Source organism: Neopsephotus bourkii, unplaced genomic scaffold (genome assembly GCF_033783945.1).
Source record: "Neopsephotus bourkii isolate Nb327-2 ecotype Australia unplaced genomic scaffold, CSIRO-AGI_Nbou_v1 NB_168, whole genome shotgun sequence".
In the NCBI taxonomy this organism is placed as follows: domain Eukaryota; kingdom Metazoa; phylum Chordata; class Aves; order Psittaciformes; family Psittacidae; genus Neopsephotus; species Neopsephotus bourkii.
The window spans coordinates 13,228,692-13,246,874 of record NW_026900684.1 but is presented as its reverse complement, the minus strand read 5'-3'; the positions used below and the strand labels follow the sequence as shown (position 1 = coordinate 13,246,874).

At 35.6% G+C, this 18,183-nt stretch overlaps 1 protein-coding gene across 2 annotated transcripts in view; it reads right to left on the bottom strand.

The window, feature by feature from the left end:
* Positions 1–18,183, bottom strand: part of MARCHF1 (membrane associated ring-CH-type finger 1) — a 238,428-nt gene that overhangs the window by 78,661 nt on the left and 141,584 nt on the right. For both annotated transcript variants that reach the window (XM_061373239.1, XM_061373248.1), the window contains exon 5: positions 14,885–15,024. In XM_061373239.1, coding sequence (XP_061229223.1) covers positions 14,885–15,024 — 140 coding nt within the window. The remainder of the gene's footprint in view (positions 1–14,884; positions 15,025–18,183) is intronic.

Here is an 18,183-nt window from a genome sequence, read left to right as displayed (position 1 = left end):
ATAACTGTGAGCTTAAGCATATTTCAAATTCATATATAGTTGACGAGGTAAGACGTAAAATAGTAGAAAACTGCTGAAAATCCTTTCCCCCCCCCAAAAAAAGACAGCTATGAATCTATGCTGATCATTACCGAGGCTTTGAAATTGGAAAGGCCAAATCCTACAATACTTCCCTCCTAACTGAAAAGACCTTTAGAACTGGGATGACAGATGCATACAATTGCAAACGTGTTACACTATGGGAAATGGTAGGAAACAGTAAGGACACTGTTGTGTATATGTATTCTGAATGTGATTTTTTGAGTGCAAATTGTACTTGAAGGTTTTAGTTTTTACTATTTAAATCAAGAACTTAGAAACATTCTGAAAATTTAACGTCTTAGGAGAAACCTGAACTTTCAAAATTTAATTAAAAATCTTTTCTAAGCAAAGGAACTGATCACTGAACTTTCATTTAGTAAAAAACCGAATTCCATACAAGACAAAGCAAAATCCATTTTGTCTTCAAAAGGTGAGCCTTATAGAACACAATACAAAACTGGATGTTTCCTAGAAAAAAGCAGTTGCATGAATGTCAAAACCAACTTGATGACTGTGAAGCTTTCATCACAGCAACCTCTTGACATCATAGGTTTTACTGAAGATTAGAAAGCAGTTGCAACTACACTATTTTCACTAATATATCTACCTGAGGCCATTCAAAACCAAAGGCAGTGACTGGAAGGCGATTAGAGAGCAATAATAAGCTTTCTTGAGCAAACATGTTATTCACAGACACCCTGCTGAATCTTTTTTTTTTTTTTTTTTATAATTCTGTTTTAAAGATAACCTACAGGTCAAATGCATTGGAATAGATTCAGTCTTCACTCTCGGCTTTCTAAATAATGTGTTTTAAAAGCTGTCATTTCAAAGTCTTGGGCTTCACTTAGCATTGGGGTTGAAGGGGAAAGGAGTGAATGTGGAAAAGACTTGTTTGTTTCACATAGCTGATTCCCTTCACACACCCCATTTAGGAAGAAAGAAAAAGTATCTCCTCATTTCTCATCATAGCACAGGAAACTTAAGGGTAGTTTAATTCTCATGCCTGAAATGTAAATGTTAGTCCTTTCCCAAGCTATTTATGAATTAAGTATTAAAATAATAATGCAAATGGTGTAAGTTTGGTTTTATATGAAGAAAAGTAATGATGTAGTCCTTGAAGCAGCTTCAGATAGTCTAGAATTAATGTAAACACTCAGCTAATAAATCCTGAAGTAGTTACATTTTCTGGTGGCTGAAATCAGTCCAAGACAATTGAATGGATTCTGAAATGTTTCTGCATAATGAAAATAAACCCCACAAAGCTTTACACTATTCTCCTGTATCACAAGTTACTGATTTTTGGTTTGCTCATCTTGGGGTCTTTTTTATTTATAAAACTTTTACCTAAAATGTGTAATCAGGCAGGAAAAAGCACAAAGATCTATTGTGAATCATGACATCAGAGATTCCATAGTTTAGGTTTTCTTTTCATTACAAAGGCGTACAAAGAAGTCTAAGCACTAAGACTTACAGTTTGCAGTAAGCTCTAAAAGAAGTGATCAGCTTGCCTGAGCAAGAATGCCTCCACCACCATTTACAGTTTTGCTATAATACAGATGTTATTTAGTAGGAACACTGTTGTAATTATTTGGAAAAAAATAAAATACTGTGCATCAAGTTAGATACTGCCTTCAGGGAAAAAAGAGAGGCTACTAAGCTGTCTTAGAGAATTGTCTTGAAACATTCTTAGCAATACTGAGCGTAAACAAATACATTTCACTTATTATTTTAAATAAAGCCCAATAGTAGTTCATACAGTGGAGTCTATTCCACTTGTCTTTTGTTTTAAACTACATTTAATACAAAAAAAAAAAAGCATGAAAAAGCTCAGAGCTGCATTACTTTAATTAAAGTGAATATATAAACTTTTTAAAGAGTTCTAACAGATTAAGTTTGAAATTATATTTACCTTTCTTAAGAGAGCTATGCTGCTAGTTTGAAAGCTTGTCAGAATGCTCTTTAGTCTATTTCTCTGAAGGAGGCAATCTGTATTAAAGCAAAACACAAGCTCATAAACAGGAAAATTCACATAGCATGTTTCTACTCTCAATTCAGACCAAAATTCACACAGGTAAATTCACCTTCATCCCACTATAGTGCTTTAAAATGGAAAAAAAAAGAGTTGTGAATTTGGTCTGATCCCCTGTGAGCTAACAGAAAGCAAAATTCTAAAATATTCTTCCACATTTTTATGCATACTTTGGCAAAAAAAGAGTTTGACTGAACCATGCAATAATAAAGTGAAAAAGAAAACACAAACAAAACCCCTCCGTACAATGGCCACTAGAAATAAAATTCCTAACAGCATGAGTAGATCTCTACATGACTAATTTTTTTTTTCTTAATTAAAATTCATTTTGGACCTTATTTTTTTATTTATTTTTATTTTTTTTATGTGGACAACTTGATAGCTGCTTCTGATACATAGATAGGCACAACCAGATGCTATTTTGACTGGCCTTCAAGCAGTTAATTACATCCCCAAAATAAGCTAAACACATAGATAACCAAAGCATATTGGATTTTCTCATGTACAGAAATAAATTGCTTTCAAATTTATTTTTTTTTATCTGCAAGAAACCAATTCCTTTACTCAATACACAAAATTACTACTCTAATTGCACATCTCATGCATCCAAGAAGCTGATAAGCAATGCATTTTCCATAGCAGGCACCAACTGACCAAAACATTAACTCACTTTACTGCAATACATAGTATTAAAAAAGTGTCTCTTTGCCAATAGTTCTTCAAATATCCACAGTTCAGTGACAGAAAGGGCACTGTGGAGCAAGCAACATGATCCTGCAGTGGTGCAAGTGCTCCACCTTGTTTCTTCCTTCTAAAAAAACCCAACCCAACCTCCCCCAAAAAAAACCCTCAAAGTGGATTTCTTACATAATGCTGAAATTCTTTTGTGTATGGACTTACAATAAAGCTCCTCTAAAAGATATTTTCGTAAAAAAGTACAGACCATGCTTTCAAGACTGGCACTACAGTTAGCTTCTTGATTCATCCCTGTGTGTAGACACCTATTGCATGAAAGCTTTTTGTATACGTTAAACAAAAAGCTTTTAGGTCACTTGCAGCACCACAGCAAATTTTACTGTCATACTTTGCAGAATTATTTGCCTTGTAATCACTTCTTCAGAATCATGGGAAAAAGGTTTTCCAAGAAACACACATTAATTATGCTATACTGTATATTCCCTATATTTGGAAACAAAGCATGACCAGTGTTGAAGATCAACAGGAAAAATGAATGATTCTATGATTAAAGGACAAAAATCAGAAGCTAGATGACTACTTCTGCTTCATGTTAGTGAAGGTGCAAGTAAAAATTCAGTTTCCTTAGAACATATCTTCAAAACCAGCAGATTAATGATGGATGTCTCTGATTTTTTTACAGTGTATTTTAAACATACTTGCATGCTAGAAGGGTAGGCACCCACAAAACACTTTAAAAATGCACTTAGTTGGAGGTGTCAACACAGTGAATACTCAGCCTTACAGATGCTATCACACATCAATACTGCTCAATACATAAGCCAAGGTGAACTGTGAATATGGTGCATATTTGAGTATTTGGAAGAAAAATAATCCTTTTTTTTTTCCCTCCATTCTCTTTCCCATTTCATTTTGTCTCTGCGTTTATGGAGAATTAAACATGATGGCAAAAGAAAAAAAAAAAAGAAAGAAAAAAGTTCTGCCTGAATCATGCTCTCATTATTTCAAACAATTCCTGAACGTGTAGAACCTTGATTACCACAAGATTTCAGTAATAGATTTTCTGATGCTATCCGAAGTAGACCTTGCACCTATAAATCACACTTTGATAAATCACCAAACTCTGAGATGCATCACTTCAGGTATTCTAAACATATAACTTCAATTGGTTCCTCTGGGAGACAGGCTATTTTTATTGAAATCCCAAAGTAATGACTTAAAAGTAAATTTTAGGTTCACATATGTGAAAATACTTCTTCTGACTACAGAAAATTATTTTCAGAGATCGGGAGCATCAATAGCCATTTAAAGTTACTAGAAGATAATAAACTTAAAAAAAATGATATGAGTATCTTGAATTGGCTATCCACTCAACAGGCATCATTACTGATGTTTTCACAATTTAGTAATTATCTATGCAGTTATAAAATAATTTAAATTGATTAACTGTATCACTAATTTTTATGCATTTCACTTTTATCAGCTGTTATTAACATTTCGTGAGCATTAATATTTATAGAATACAAAGATTACGAGAAGCAATTAGCACATTCTGAAATAATATTACCCAGAGAAAACAAACATCAAACATGATTAAATAAACACAGGTTTCCATAATAAAAAAATAAATTCAATTATTTTCAGCATCAGGAAATACTGTAGTCTAAATTAATGTCACTTACCAAGAATAGTATATGCCTAAATCTGAATAAGTAAAATTGTATTTCCTCACTAAACATGAAGTCTGAGTTATGGTTTTAATGCACGACACTTCCAGATTATCCACAGAGCACTTACAGGGCTTTCGAAAACATCTGTACTGCCTCCGTTGTCTTCATCTACACTGAGTCTGATCCATGGGGTGGACCAACATCCACATGCCTCCTGGTTCAATGATCTCATTACTATAAATTTCACCTCACAAAAAATTATTCTGCCCACCCTCAAAATTACACTAGGCAGTACTTGCCTGTACTTAACAGCTTCTTTGTGAAACCCAAAGAGCAGCGTGTCTGCACCTACCTCAGGTTTGGAGATTTTTCTGTTGTTTGTTTTGAGGGGCTTCTTTGTCTAGGTGAGCCAAACATAAGATCCTACTGACCATAATTTATGAAAAGCAATAACTCAGTTATATAAATTATAACCCATATGGTTAACAAATGAATATTGTCAGGGTCAGCATACACTGAAAACCAGAAAAATCTGAAACATGAGGCACAGAAATAGAAACCAGACACTTTATCGCAAAATAGATACTCACAAAGGATGAAATCTGAACACTTCTAGTTAAATAAAGCTTAATGTTTACACAGATCATAGTCAATCAACTGATCTAGTCCAGAAACTGGACATTTCATTCCATTGTTTTTATAAAAGGACTACCAGGGCACGAAAAGCCAACCATGTACTGAGCTGTATCAAAATGAGTGCTGCCAGCAGGTTGACTGAGGCGATTCTCCCCCTCTACTCCACTCTCATGAGACCCCACTGGAGTACTATGCTCAGCTCTGATGCCTCCAAAACAAGATGGACATGGACACGCTTGAGTGAGTCCAGAGGAGGGCCACAAAGGTAATCAGAGGGGTGGAGCACTTCTCCTGTGGAGACAGGCTGAGAGAGTTGGTCTTGTACATCCTGGAGAAGAGAAGGCTCCAGCGAGACCTTAGAGCAGCTCCCAGTGCCTAAACGGGGCCTATGAGAAATCTGGAGAGGGACTATTTACAAGGGCATGTAGTGACAGGACAAGGGGGAATGGCTTTAAGCTGATGGATAGATTTAGATTAGCTATTAGGAAAAATATTCTTCACTATGAGGGTAGAAAGACACTGGCACAGGTTGCCCAGAGAAGTTGTGGGTGCCCCATCCCTGGAAGTGTTTAAGGATAGGTTAGACAGGGCTTTGAGTAACCTGGTCTTGTGGAAGGTGTCTCTGCTTATGGCAGACTGGTTAGAACTAGGTATTCTTTTAAGGCCCCTTCCCACCCTAACCATTCTGTGATTCTATGAAAAGCTAGGATGCATTTCTTTTAGAAACCGGAAAAAAACTACATGCACAAAAAATCAGAGGCAGGCGGAAAACTATATAAACATCATCTGCAAATGTTTCAATTCCAAATTTCAAGGATCACAGGCATGGGATTCCTATAACCCTCAATATAAAATCACATAGCAGCCTAAGGCATTTCATTGTCACAGGTATGTTCTTTACCTTCAGCCTAAATTTCCGCTTCTTAATCTTATCCTATTACTCCCATCTCGTACTTTATGAAAGGGCAAGGGTGAGTAACTAAAAGATTAACCCCAGATGTAATTTGCTTAGCAAGGTCATAGTCATTTTCCTTTCATAATCAAAAGAGTCGACAAAACTGATATGGTCAGCATCCACACATGGCCATCTTTGCCGACAAACCCATTTTTAACTAAATCGGTAAGACTGGCATTTCCAAGACCAAGATCTGAACACCACTGGAACTGCAGCACCTGGTTCATGATATTATCTCCATGTCCTGTGGAATGAACACTAAACTTTAGCCTATCTGTTGATTCATCTGTGGAAAGCTACTAGGTCTTCTAGAATATTTTCTCCTCCTCCTTTATATTCATTACCCAATTTCATTTAATCATTCCACTATCAACAGGACAAGTCTAATACCTTTGTCTCTACAGGATTTAAGCCCCAAGCCAGATGTAAGTGAAATTTTATAATGAGTGTTATCCACATGATATTAATATTCACATTTATGTTTATCCATATTAATGAGGCTGAAATCACAAAGCAGAAATGACTTTCACAAAATTATCTGGAAGTTACATACAATGCAAGTCAACACTTTAACCTACACAATAATTATCTTTTGTTTGCCTCAGTGAGTCATTCCAGCATGTGTGATGAAATCTTCTTTCTTGTAAAAGGGACACCACAACTGCAGTGCAATGGCAGGTATTCAGTGACACTGCAAACTGGAAACCAGAGTGGTAACATTAGATTTCAGAATCTTCCCACAGAGTAATTTTGGAACAGTCGCTCTACAAATGTTATATTTTATTTGAAAATCCAATTTCTGCCCAGACCCTCTCTTAGCTCAGTGCTCAAATCTTACAACAAGGGAGACTCATATGTGTTGCAGATTTCAAAATGAGCTACAGTATACCTCTGTTAAATAGGGAACCACAATGAAATGCAATGGACTCTGATTTTCTACATAAGTGCTAGGTGCTCACATGACAGCCCTAATATTTGCAGACTCATTATGCTTCAGGAAAACCAGGCCAACAGCTGGGTGGAACACAGTGCTGAATGTGGCTTGAAATAGCTTGATGACACATTGATGTACCCATTGCACCAGAACAGTTGGATGCAAAGATGTGGTGCACTGCCTAGCCTCTTATGCCACAAAACCAACACCAAACCATTTGTAGCACTGAAAAGGTAGTGTAGCAGAATGCATGAGGGATATACATAGAGAGAGGTATAGCTTCCTCTAATTTACTACTTTCTTCTTTTTTCACTTATACAATAATATGAATATATGAAACCACTTCTACGCACATACAACCCCATCTTCCTCTTAATCTTTTTTTTGGAGTATTTTGCAAGTATATTTTGCAAGTATATTTTGCAGTAATAATTACTTTGTAAGGCACTTAACAATGAGAATGAATTCTGTCGTGGACACTGCACAAACCTATGTGATTAAGTACAATTTAAGCTAGCAGGGTTGAAAGAAATATATACATATATATAGGAGAGAAATCCTGTTTCTTACCTTTTTCTACCAGTGCTCTAAACTGCTGCTTCACAAACTTACATGCACATATTTTACTCTAAACATGAATATAGTATTAGTATAGACTCTTCAAGCAAATTAGGCATACACATTTCCATTTACAGCAGTGAGTTCCACAGACCAATCACTATCAGACCAGTTGACATAGCAGTCAGTGTAGCAGAGATAATTCAAGAAACACTGGACTGCAAAATACCATGCCAAAAAAAAAACGGGTCTTCAGGAATGTGAGTACTATGTAAACTTGCAATTTAACTTAAACATGTACTAAAACCCCGAATTTTTTTTTACAAGAGAAAGTTATAGAATCATCTTTTTTTTTTTTTACATGATGTGCTTTCAGAGCTTTCATTGCTGGTATTACTCTGGCAATAAATGAATGAACAGACGTTTCTTTGATATTTCCTGTGCTCCCCATTACAGTGTCGGGATTCAGTTAATGACGGGACTGAAGGCTTTGCTGAGCTAAAATGAGAATAACCCATCTCACCTTAAAAAAAAAACCTTAGGTTAATTACTTGGCCCTGTCTGACTCTGTGATATTCCAGAACTCATTTTCCAGTTAGAAACTGAATGGTGATCTGGTAATCTTCTCTTTGTTTTGGTATCTATAACCCTACATCATATAACCTGGAGCTTTACACACTTTAAGATTTCTATGGACATATTAAAAATTGCTGGAAAAATAATTCTCAAGCGTTTGGTCAGAAGTTATGTGAACAATTCTAACACACTGAGACATACTCTTATCAGAAAAACTAAAAAAAAAAAAAAAATAATACATCTTAAATTCTGCACTTAAAAGATGAAAGTTTTCCCAAGTGAAACTAAAGAGTCAGCTTCAACTATACAAAAAAGAAACAAATTATGAATAAATTATATTAAATAGATTTGAACCAATGTTATGAACAGATGTCGCTTTCAGAGACAAGGTGCATGAACTATTTGGGGGAAAGAATAAAGGATTGAGTACACTCTATTCAAAAAGTTACTAAAATATAAAAAAAATCTTCTTACAGCAATCTGGTCTATAGAAAATAATTTCTTGCAAATTCCACTGATAAAATTAGCTGTAAATGTAGACACTTGGACACTTAACTAGAAAACACAAATAACATTTAAGTTATAAATCTAAATAAAAAATACTTTTTTTTAAACATAATACTAATATTACTGATACTAATTTGCTCTATTGAAGCTACCTTTCAGGTAAGCTTTTTTTTTTCTTCCCTATAATATTTAAGTTGTTGTTTCTGCAAATGCAAAGTAATTGTAATTTTCTGTGTATCCTCTGTTTTTGGTCAGGAAATGTGTCATCCTTTTCACAAGTAAAATAAAAATTACTGAAGTGAGGATTGTCATTTTAAGCCTGTCACAAGGGAAGCCTACCCACAATCACTGGTCAAGTAAGTACCGTATCTGCCCTGCTTTTAAGTTATTAAATGACACTGGTGTGCACTGAGGAAGAAACTGAGCACTGGGAGGAGACTTACCCACAAGCTTTGGCCACATCTGCCCTGTTCTAATGGTTTATGTATGCACAGAAAAGAAACACAAATGAAGTCTTCAGAACTTTACATCATTATAACACATTTGTGGTGAGAACATGGAAGGTGGTGGTAACCCAGGTAACGACTGCTAATTGGCTTTAAATGTAGGAAAAATCAATAAGAGTGGGCCAGGGTGGCATGGTTACTGATGCCACTGACAGCTTAGGCTGGTCCTGTAAATTAGAAAGCAATGAATAGTTTAAACAATTACCTTGCAGGGGAGCACGCAGGATCATGCAGAATGATGAGCCTAATGTGGAACATCCACATTACAAGGGAAAGTTTCCATAGCTTACCATTAATGGACACTGAATACAACTTACTAAATGAGAAGCTAAAAATTAACCTGTTGTAAAATACAAAAAATGAATATCCACCTAATTAAATTTCTCCTCAAAAGGCCTGAGAGCATCTGAGGAAAGAAGAACAGGTGAGGGGAGTAAAAAAGTACAATGAACAATGGAAACAAGAATTTTAGTCCAAGAATATCAGAACAGATGCTGTCTTTCAACGAAATTCTGCAGAAGTTTCATATGTCCATGAGAAGGAAACAGAAAAACCCTGTCACTTATAACTTTTTAGCGCCAGAAAAAGGGGGGCAATCAGCCCAGCTGAGATATGTAGCATCAGAGAATGTGATATTTATGATCCTCCTCTCTCCTGCCAAGTTTAAAACACAACAAAAAAAACTCTCCATTGTTTGTTAATTATATTTTGGAATGACCACCAACTCCTATAAACTTGTTCAGTCAACATCTGCAGATCAGACATGGCAACCTGGGATCTGCCAATGTAAACCAGATGATTCATAAACATACTTTACTTTCTCTTGGAGAAGCAGATGGTACCATTTGTTTGCATTAAAAAAAAAATAAAATCCTTCTTAGAGTTAAATTACCTACTTGATGCTTCTGCATTTCATTTGCATATACAAACACACATTTTCTAGTTACTCACATGGCTATACTTCCAATATACTCACCCATAATTCTAGTGGGGAATACAACAGGGAAATTAGTATGCACTAATAACTACAACTCAGCATTAAGTATGTGTTCATGTTCATTAGCTTCATGTTTTTAACGTGATGTACTGAATCAAAGACTAGTCCATACCCTACTCAGAACAGGCTGTACATAACTATTAAGAATGTAGATTCTTAATGTCATGTTTTTAAGATCATGTTCAAGTTCCGAATTAGGACACCAAGAAATACTAGACACTGAGCAAAGATAGAATCACAGAATAGTTTGGGTTGGAAAGGACCTTAAGATCATCAAGTTCCAGCCCCTTGCTGTGGGTAGGGACACCTTGCACTAAACCATGTAACCCAAGACTCCATCCAACCTGGCCTTGAACACTGGCAGGAATGGAGCATTCACTACTTCCTTGGGTAACCCATTCCAGTGCCTCACCCTTCCAGAACCCATTACCCCTTGTCCTGTCACTACAATCCCTAATGAAGAGTCCCTCCCCAGCATCCCTATAGGCACCCTTCAGATACTGGAAGGCTGCTATGAGGTCTTCACGCAGCCTTCCCTTCTCCAAGCTGAACAGCCCCAACTTTCTCAGCCTATCTTCATACAGGCGGCACTCCAGTCCCCTGATCATCCTTGTGGCCCTCCTCTGGACTTGTTCCAACAGTTTCATGTCTTTTTTATGCTGAGGACACCAGAACTGTAGGCAGGCACAGAACTGCTTCTAGTAAAATTGTTTAATCAATGTTAATATATACGTATGTATTCACATCAAAATCATTTGCACTAACCATACATATATATGCTTACAGAATCACAGTATAAATAGACACTGTCAGTAAAAAGACAAGTGACTCATGAAGAAAAGATTTAAAATTCTATGTTTTCAGTTATAGCCATTATACTTTCAGAAAACAAACCTGCAAGTACTACTGCACAGAATTATGATCTTTCAAGATCTGGAATTTTTTCAATTAAGGAAGAAAACATTACTATTCTTCCCCAACTCTAGCAAAAATCAGAGAAATGAAAACAAAAACAAAAACAAAAAAACCAAACCCAAAGATATGAAATTACATTTAAGAAAAATAGGGAATAATGTGAACATCTTCAGATATGTCCGAATGAATATCTAATTCAGAAGAGATAAATCTAGTAGATGAACACTACATGAAATAGAAAAGCAAAAAAATATACTAGCAAGTAATGAAAAAAGTAAACAACTTCAAAACAAACACACCCCTCCAGAGAAAAAACAAAACCAACCAACCAACTAAAATCACCAAAAGACAGACTAACCAGAACAAACTTCCAAAAAAGAAAGTTCAGTAGGAAAAAGTGGTTTTGCCAAATAAATTTAAAAAAAAAAAAATTAATGGAAAAAAACAGAGTAATAAATAATTGGAATTGATGCAGTCAATATACTGATCACAGGTTTGGTCTCTAAAATAACAGTTACAAAAATATATTAATAAAATGATTCTAAATCTACTCAGTAAATTAATTAGTTAAATTAAATATTAATTAAGACAAATGGGATACTGGATAGGGAATAATTAGTGTCAAAGTTAGGAACAAAAAGTTTGATCTGGAATGCTGTGTATAACTGGCCACTCATGTTCCAAGTGGAGCAAGAATAAGACCTTTTAAGATACTCACAGGAACAGTATGATGGAAAGGAAAAGTTGAAAAGCTGTATTAAAGGTCTCTAAAAATAAATCTTATGACAAACATTAGGAAGGATGGGCCTTCAAATTTGAGAAATAACATGTATGTCCCACTTCACCAGTTTAATGGACTATATGAGATTGTTTTGAGTATGAAAAAAAAATAAGCTGTTATCCTTTTGAATCTAAAATTATCCAACAAATCGTAAGAATAAACAATATTTTTGAGAAGTTATGCCTCTTTGCATTATAGAATGGCTCAAAAATTTTGAGGTATGCTGAGAACCAAGAAGCTAGAGTTCCACCTAAAACTGAACACAAAGGATTTAATCTTTAAATAAAGCATGCTAAGGTGATAAAGCCTGAGGATAATATTATAACTAAATAAAAAATAATAATGGAAAATTTTTTCCAAGAATATTTCATTGAGTTTTGATGAAATATTTCAGAATTTATTTGATTTGGATGAATCTAGAACATCTTGACATCAAATAAAATGAAACAGTATAACTGATTTTATTAAACTCCTTAAATTTATTTCCGTGTTTTCGTGAGCTAATTTCTTTTTTATTCACTTCTGCACTGCTGTTCAGTATTCCATTTAGTTGTTTAATAAAAAAAAAAAAAAACCTGCAACTTTTTAATGATCACAGCCTGCTTCTTACTCCACAAGCTTTCTCCACTTTCTTCTTACTCCACCTTCTTTCACCAAGAAAAATATTTCTATTCATGTACACAAAAGGCATATGGCAGAGCTGAGAAAAAGATGCACTGTACAGTCCAGTTAGCTTCCCACCAAACCCAGACTTGCCGCCTACAGCCTGAGGAAGCAAAGAGCTGTGTCTTCCTACCATAACTGTGCTCACAAGATAGATAGACCTGATAAACCCTACTAATGGAACCAGGTCCACAGAGGAACTGCAATGCACTGAAAAATGAAGGTTAATTCAGAAAGAAAGGACTTAAATAGGTCATCGGAAGTGGCTTTGTACACTTACAACAAATAATTTATTATATTCTTACATTTCTGCTGTTTCATTATTTTTCATTTTCTAGTGCTAAATCTGCATGCTCAAAAGCAAATGGAAAATTCTTCCACATAGAAAGGCTAAGACTACAAAGAAAAATCAAAACTGATTTGAAACAACATTTCAATTTAGAAGTGTTCATAAGGAAAATAAGGATTATTAGCCTACAGCCCACAAGCTGGAAAGACACTGCCAGCAAAAACTTATGCTGAAAGTCACTTCAGAAGTGGGAGACAGAAAGAGTAATGGTTGAGAGAGCAGGAAGTAAAGAAAATGAAGAGGAAAGCTTGACAGGCTTCAAGAGATATTACTTGTTTTATTTCCTATTGTGAAGATTATTATTCTATAGCCAATCGCGTCATTAAAGGAAACAGTATCTTCCCCAGCTGGTTATATCCTTCGCTTTCTTACACACTTCATCAGCTAAGCAACAGTGTATACAGTTTCACAGAAACTTATTTTTCAACTAGTTTTAATATTAATATGGTTTAAACATTTTAATTCTACCAATTCAACTGTTATGAACTGTATTCCCAGCTCATTGCTTCTAAAACCCATCTAGTAGATTGGAATATTTATCTCTGGACTATCAAACTGAATTAAATGTTGACTAGCAGTCAAGCAGAAATCAAAATATGCAAATTTCCAGGTATCTAAATATATTCCTTAATAATTGTCACCTACTACTAGTAATACCTAAACATTAATAGTAATTAAATAAAATGTAAAAAGAAAATAATACTACTAATAGTAATAGTAATTAAATATGGGGATAACATACTTGAAATTTCTTCTTTCATGACTCAATGCTTTTTAATTTCCTTTTATTTCTCTGAAAGACAAGAATTCCAGATGAAAGTGTGCTATAATAATAATCTAGGATATTACGTAAGCTATAAAATAGGCAATTTTTAGTGCTACCTTTTTGTGTTCTCTATCTCAACAGAAACTTACTTACATTCTATATAATCTACCATTTAATAAGATAATTTTGCCACATTAAGTAGGGGCTTTTTTTCACCAGAACTTTAACAACTTTCAAACAGACCACTGCCTCTTCATTTATAACTCTCTTTACACTTTTTGGAATACCACATTTCATCAGTGTTTATAACAAATCATTCATCTTTCTGCTTATGTCATCATGTCTGTGTTTCAACAACTGGAGGGCAATTTTTCCTGCAACCTCACACTTCCTAGGATAGGAAATGCTGTGCCTATTCTAAACTCAATCATGAAATTGGATCAGGCATATTTAACTGAATATGTTTCAAATAATCAGTTCCATAGCCTAAAAATATCAATACACTTGATGAAAAACAAGTAAAAAGGTGACATTTGCTCTTACACGCAGGGCAGTCTGAAGCTTTTACATTCAAGTATCAGTTCCTACTCACCTTGGGAGGTCGACTGATGTATATAGATTTATTTGAATGAGCAAAAAGTGCAGGATTAACATTCTTGTCAATGAGTCACTTTATTCAACTTCATACAATTCATGATAACTGCACTATACAAATTTTTTACTTTATATTGCCTGGACATCTACTATCAAAGGCTTTTCATGCAGAAACTCAACCATCTCTTGCAGCATCATTGTAACTATATGAAGATATTTTTAAAATCCAGCTGCCTAACACAAGTGCCGACATACCGTACTTTGATCCTGTTACAGACAGGAGCAAAGGGCAAACAAGATGCCTTTAGACAAATCCAGCTGCATTAATCGGGGACCAAATGTCATTACATTGATTAAGATCACAAAGAATATAACTAATCCATATTAGGACACATTTCCTGCTTCAAGGCTTTACCATTCACAAAACATCAATACTGATTTATACACATAGCATGCAAGTCAGAATAGACCATGCATAACATAAGGGATTTTAAAAAAACAACAACAACAACAACAAAAAAACAATGGAAAGGGGCAAATAGCTATAATGTCAAAAGCACACTGAGGTAACGCAATCAATGGCAAACACTACACTTTTTAAAAACAAATTGGTAACACCTCTGAAGTTCATCTTAGCATGCCACCACCATGAAATGCAACTTTTCACTCACCAAAGTAGAGTTACGTGAAGCATCACCTGAGACCTCGGGTGTTCTTGTGCTGTTTGGAAGTCTGTGAGGGTTACGAGCTATCGCTTGGCACCAGCCCAACATTTTCTCCTTCCACTTATCCTTTCTTAATTGCTGAAATTCTGAAAATAATTTAGATTCCCTGAAACATTGACAATTTGAATTTATTGCATGCATGTCTCTGGAGGCATGCCTTTAAAAACAGCTTTTAAAATTACATCTAAACAAGGTAATAAACATATTTTTAGAAGAACATGTTTATTTAAAGTACTCCAAAGGGTTACACCATGCAGGTTAGAAAAGAACTATGCACTTTCAGCACACCTTACATGCATTAATACTATTTCAGTGTCAGCAAATACAGTGCCTTTCTCCATGTTAAATCCACAAGTTGTCACTTTAATTAAAAAAAAAAAAGTCATTTAAAAGGAATTTTATTATAAAATAACTGAGACTAGCACCACTCCTAAAACTGTAAAACATTTGGATGCAACACCCAACATTCCCTGAAACAACTAGAAGTAACTGTAAAGCAACAGCAGTTATTAAATACAAATCAACACAAACACATGTCCTAATGGCCACACACACATCAGAATACCTGGCTTATCTTGAAGTGTTACACTAGGATGTATTGTAAATGGCAGAAAGTAAGGTACACACCCCAGCAGTAAATGCTACACACCCGCTGTATGATGTACTTGAACTTAGTTTTAGTTTGCAACAGTAACAAAATACCTTTTAGGTAACACTAACACATTCTGCAAATGCAGCAGCAGTAAGAGGGTTTTTAAATGTAAGAAACCCTCCTAAGTGTTTTTAAAATTTCACCGTCTACTTTTCCCAGTTGAAATAGGTAACGCAGTCATTCAGCGCAGAACGTTGCTAATAAATTACAAAAAAGTAACTTCAAGCATATTTTTTTCTCCACAACATCTGAAGCAATTTATAATCTGATTATTTATAACATTTTTAAATTCAAAACATGCCATTCTGTAACACTATGAAACATAATAAACAAAAAGATTAACTTACCAGACTGAGCGTCCAGTACCCCAAACGAGATTATTACTAGACTGAATAGATTTGAAACACACATACAGCAATGCCTTACAATAAGACCTTACATGGTAAAATAGCACTTATTTAATGTCATTAAGTATTATGTACTTTGACAGCAGGTTTTGGGATTTTTCTGCTATACATCTCCGTGCTGTACACAAGACATGCTAGTGTTTACAGCAGGCTTTCATCTTCCCATGTTCTGATTCTCACAAAGTACAGCCCCTCCTTTAAGTACTACTCTACCGTTTCCACATTTACGTCGTGGTTTAACCCCAGCCAGACAGCTTGTCCCCTTCTTGCCCTCCCCTAGTCTCGGAGGGACAGAGAGGAGAATCAGAAAGAATGCAACTCCCACGGGTTGAGATAAGAACAGTTTAGTAACTAAGGTATAACACAAATCACTACTGCTACCACCAGTAATAGTAATTATAAAGGAAATAACAAGGGAAGAGAATACAACACCTCATCATCAGGCAACCGATAACTCGCCCCCCCCAGCCAGACCAAGCACCGACTAATACCTCCTCCAACTCTGCAGTCCACTCTACCCCTTCCGGGTAACTCCCAGTTACATCCAGGGCATGACGTGCTGTGGTATGGAATACCTCTTTGGTCAGTTTGGGTCAGGTGTCCTGTCTCTGCTTCCTCCCGGCTTCCCCTCCTCCCTGGAAGAGCATGAGGCTCACAAAGTCCTTGGCCAAACCAAAACATCATTTTTATCAGCTCTGTTCCCAGCCCGAAAGTCAAAACACAGCACTGCACCAGCTACCAAGAAAGAGAAAAATGACTGCTACTGCTAAACCCAGGACAATTTACCATAAGAATTTCCAAGTATGAAATGCAGAAAGCTGTATTTCTCCACACAATCTCATGGAACTGATAGGAAGGAGTAAGTGAAAACTAGCCTTAGCTTTATTGCACTGGAGATTATTAGATGAGTGGATGAATGAGTCTACAGGTGAACTCATTGATTTTTCAGTCTCTTGAAATTTTAACATGAGATAAACATATGTGACAGTAAAGCATTGGTAACATGAAGATTGCAACACAGCCTGTTGCTATTATAAATTATTTCAGCTGTAGACTCACAAGAATTCAGCCCTCCAGAGCATGAACACAACCTGGCAAAGGCTTCACAATGAGAAATCCAACTGAAACACCAACTAAACTTCTTGTCACCAATTTAGCAGCAGTTACAATCTCCACTGACTCAAAGCATCTACTGTCTTGCAAACCCTAATTCGGTATGAGTGCTGGTCTGCATTCTCCCATGACCAGTACGTTCCTGTTGTGCTTTTTCATTTTGGTTTTTTGTTTGTTTGTTTTTTGCAGATGCCTAGAAACTTAGGTTGAGGCTGGGTAGGAAAAAAAAAAATCCAACAAAATCAACTCTTAAAAAATAAATTTAAAAAACACAAACAAACAAAACACACCACCACACCCCCACACCCCCCAATGCATACAGAATATTTCCACCACTATTTAAAAGATACTTCTCCCCAGAGCACTTTCAGATGGAAAACTTCCTGACCATTCTCCCAAAATTGGACACAAATGTCCAAATTTTCTATTACTAAAAAAACCTACAAAATCCAACCTTTAAAGAGTCACTCATTCACTTCCTTCTCTGAACCAAGTGCACACAAACATGCTTTTTGCAAAGGCAGTAAAATTAATCTAGTATATTTAAGACACGTGGCTGAAAAGATACCCTAGGAATAAAACATAGGGTTCCCAAGTTCCTAGAGCTCTAGGGTCAGTTTGGAAGTCTACTACACCTACTGATGAGCAGCTGTTCACAGGAGTAATAAGCTAAGGCTTCCTTTTGAACCAACATACTCTAAATCGTTTATTAAGAGGGAAAGGGAAGAAGGGCCTTTCTAATATTCTATTAATTCTGATGAATTATTATTATTATTATTATTTTAGGCTTGTATTTTAATATAGCTTTATGTGGCAGGTTACTAACTGCTTCTGATTGTGTATCAATTTTTCAAGTGAGCTTTTAGCAGAAATGAACCAGTATTGCTGCATGCTTCAGTGTACAGCAAATTCTTCCAGACATGTCCTTAGTGTAGCGAAGCAATGCAAATTCCATCATCTCTAGAGTGTAGTCCTCACACTTGGGGTGGATATAAACCAGTTCAACCTGAGAATACAACTCAACATATCAAATATAACCATACAATGAGTTATGTGGCAAAGTTGGAGTTTGA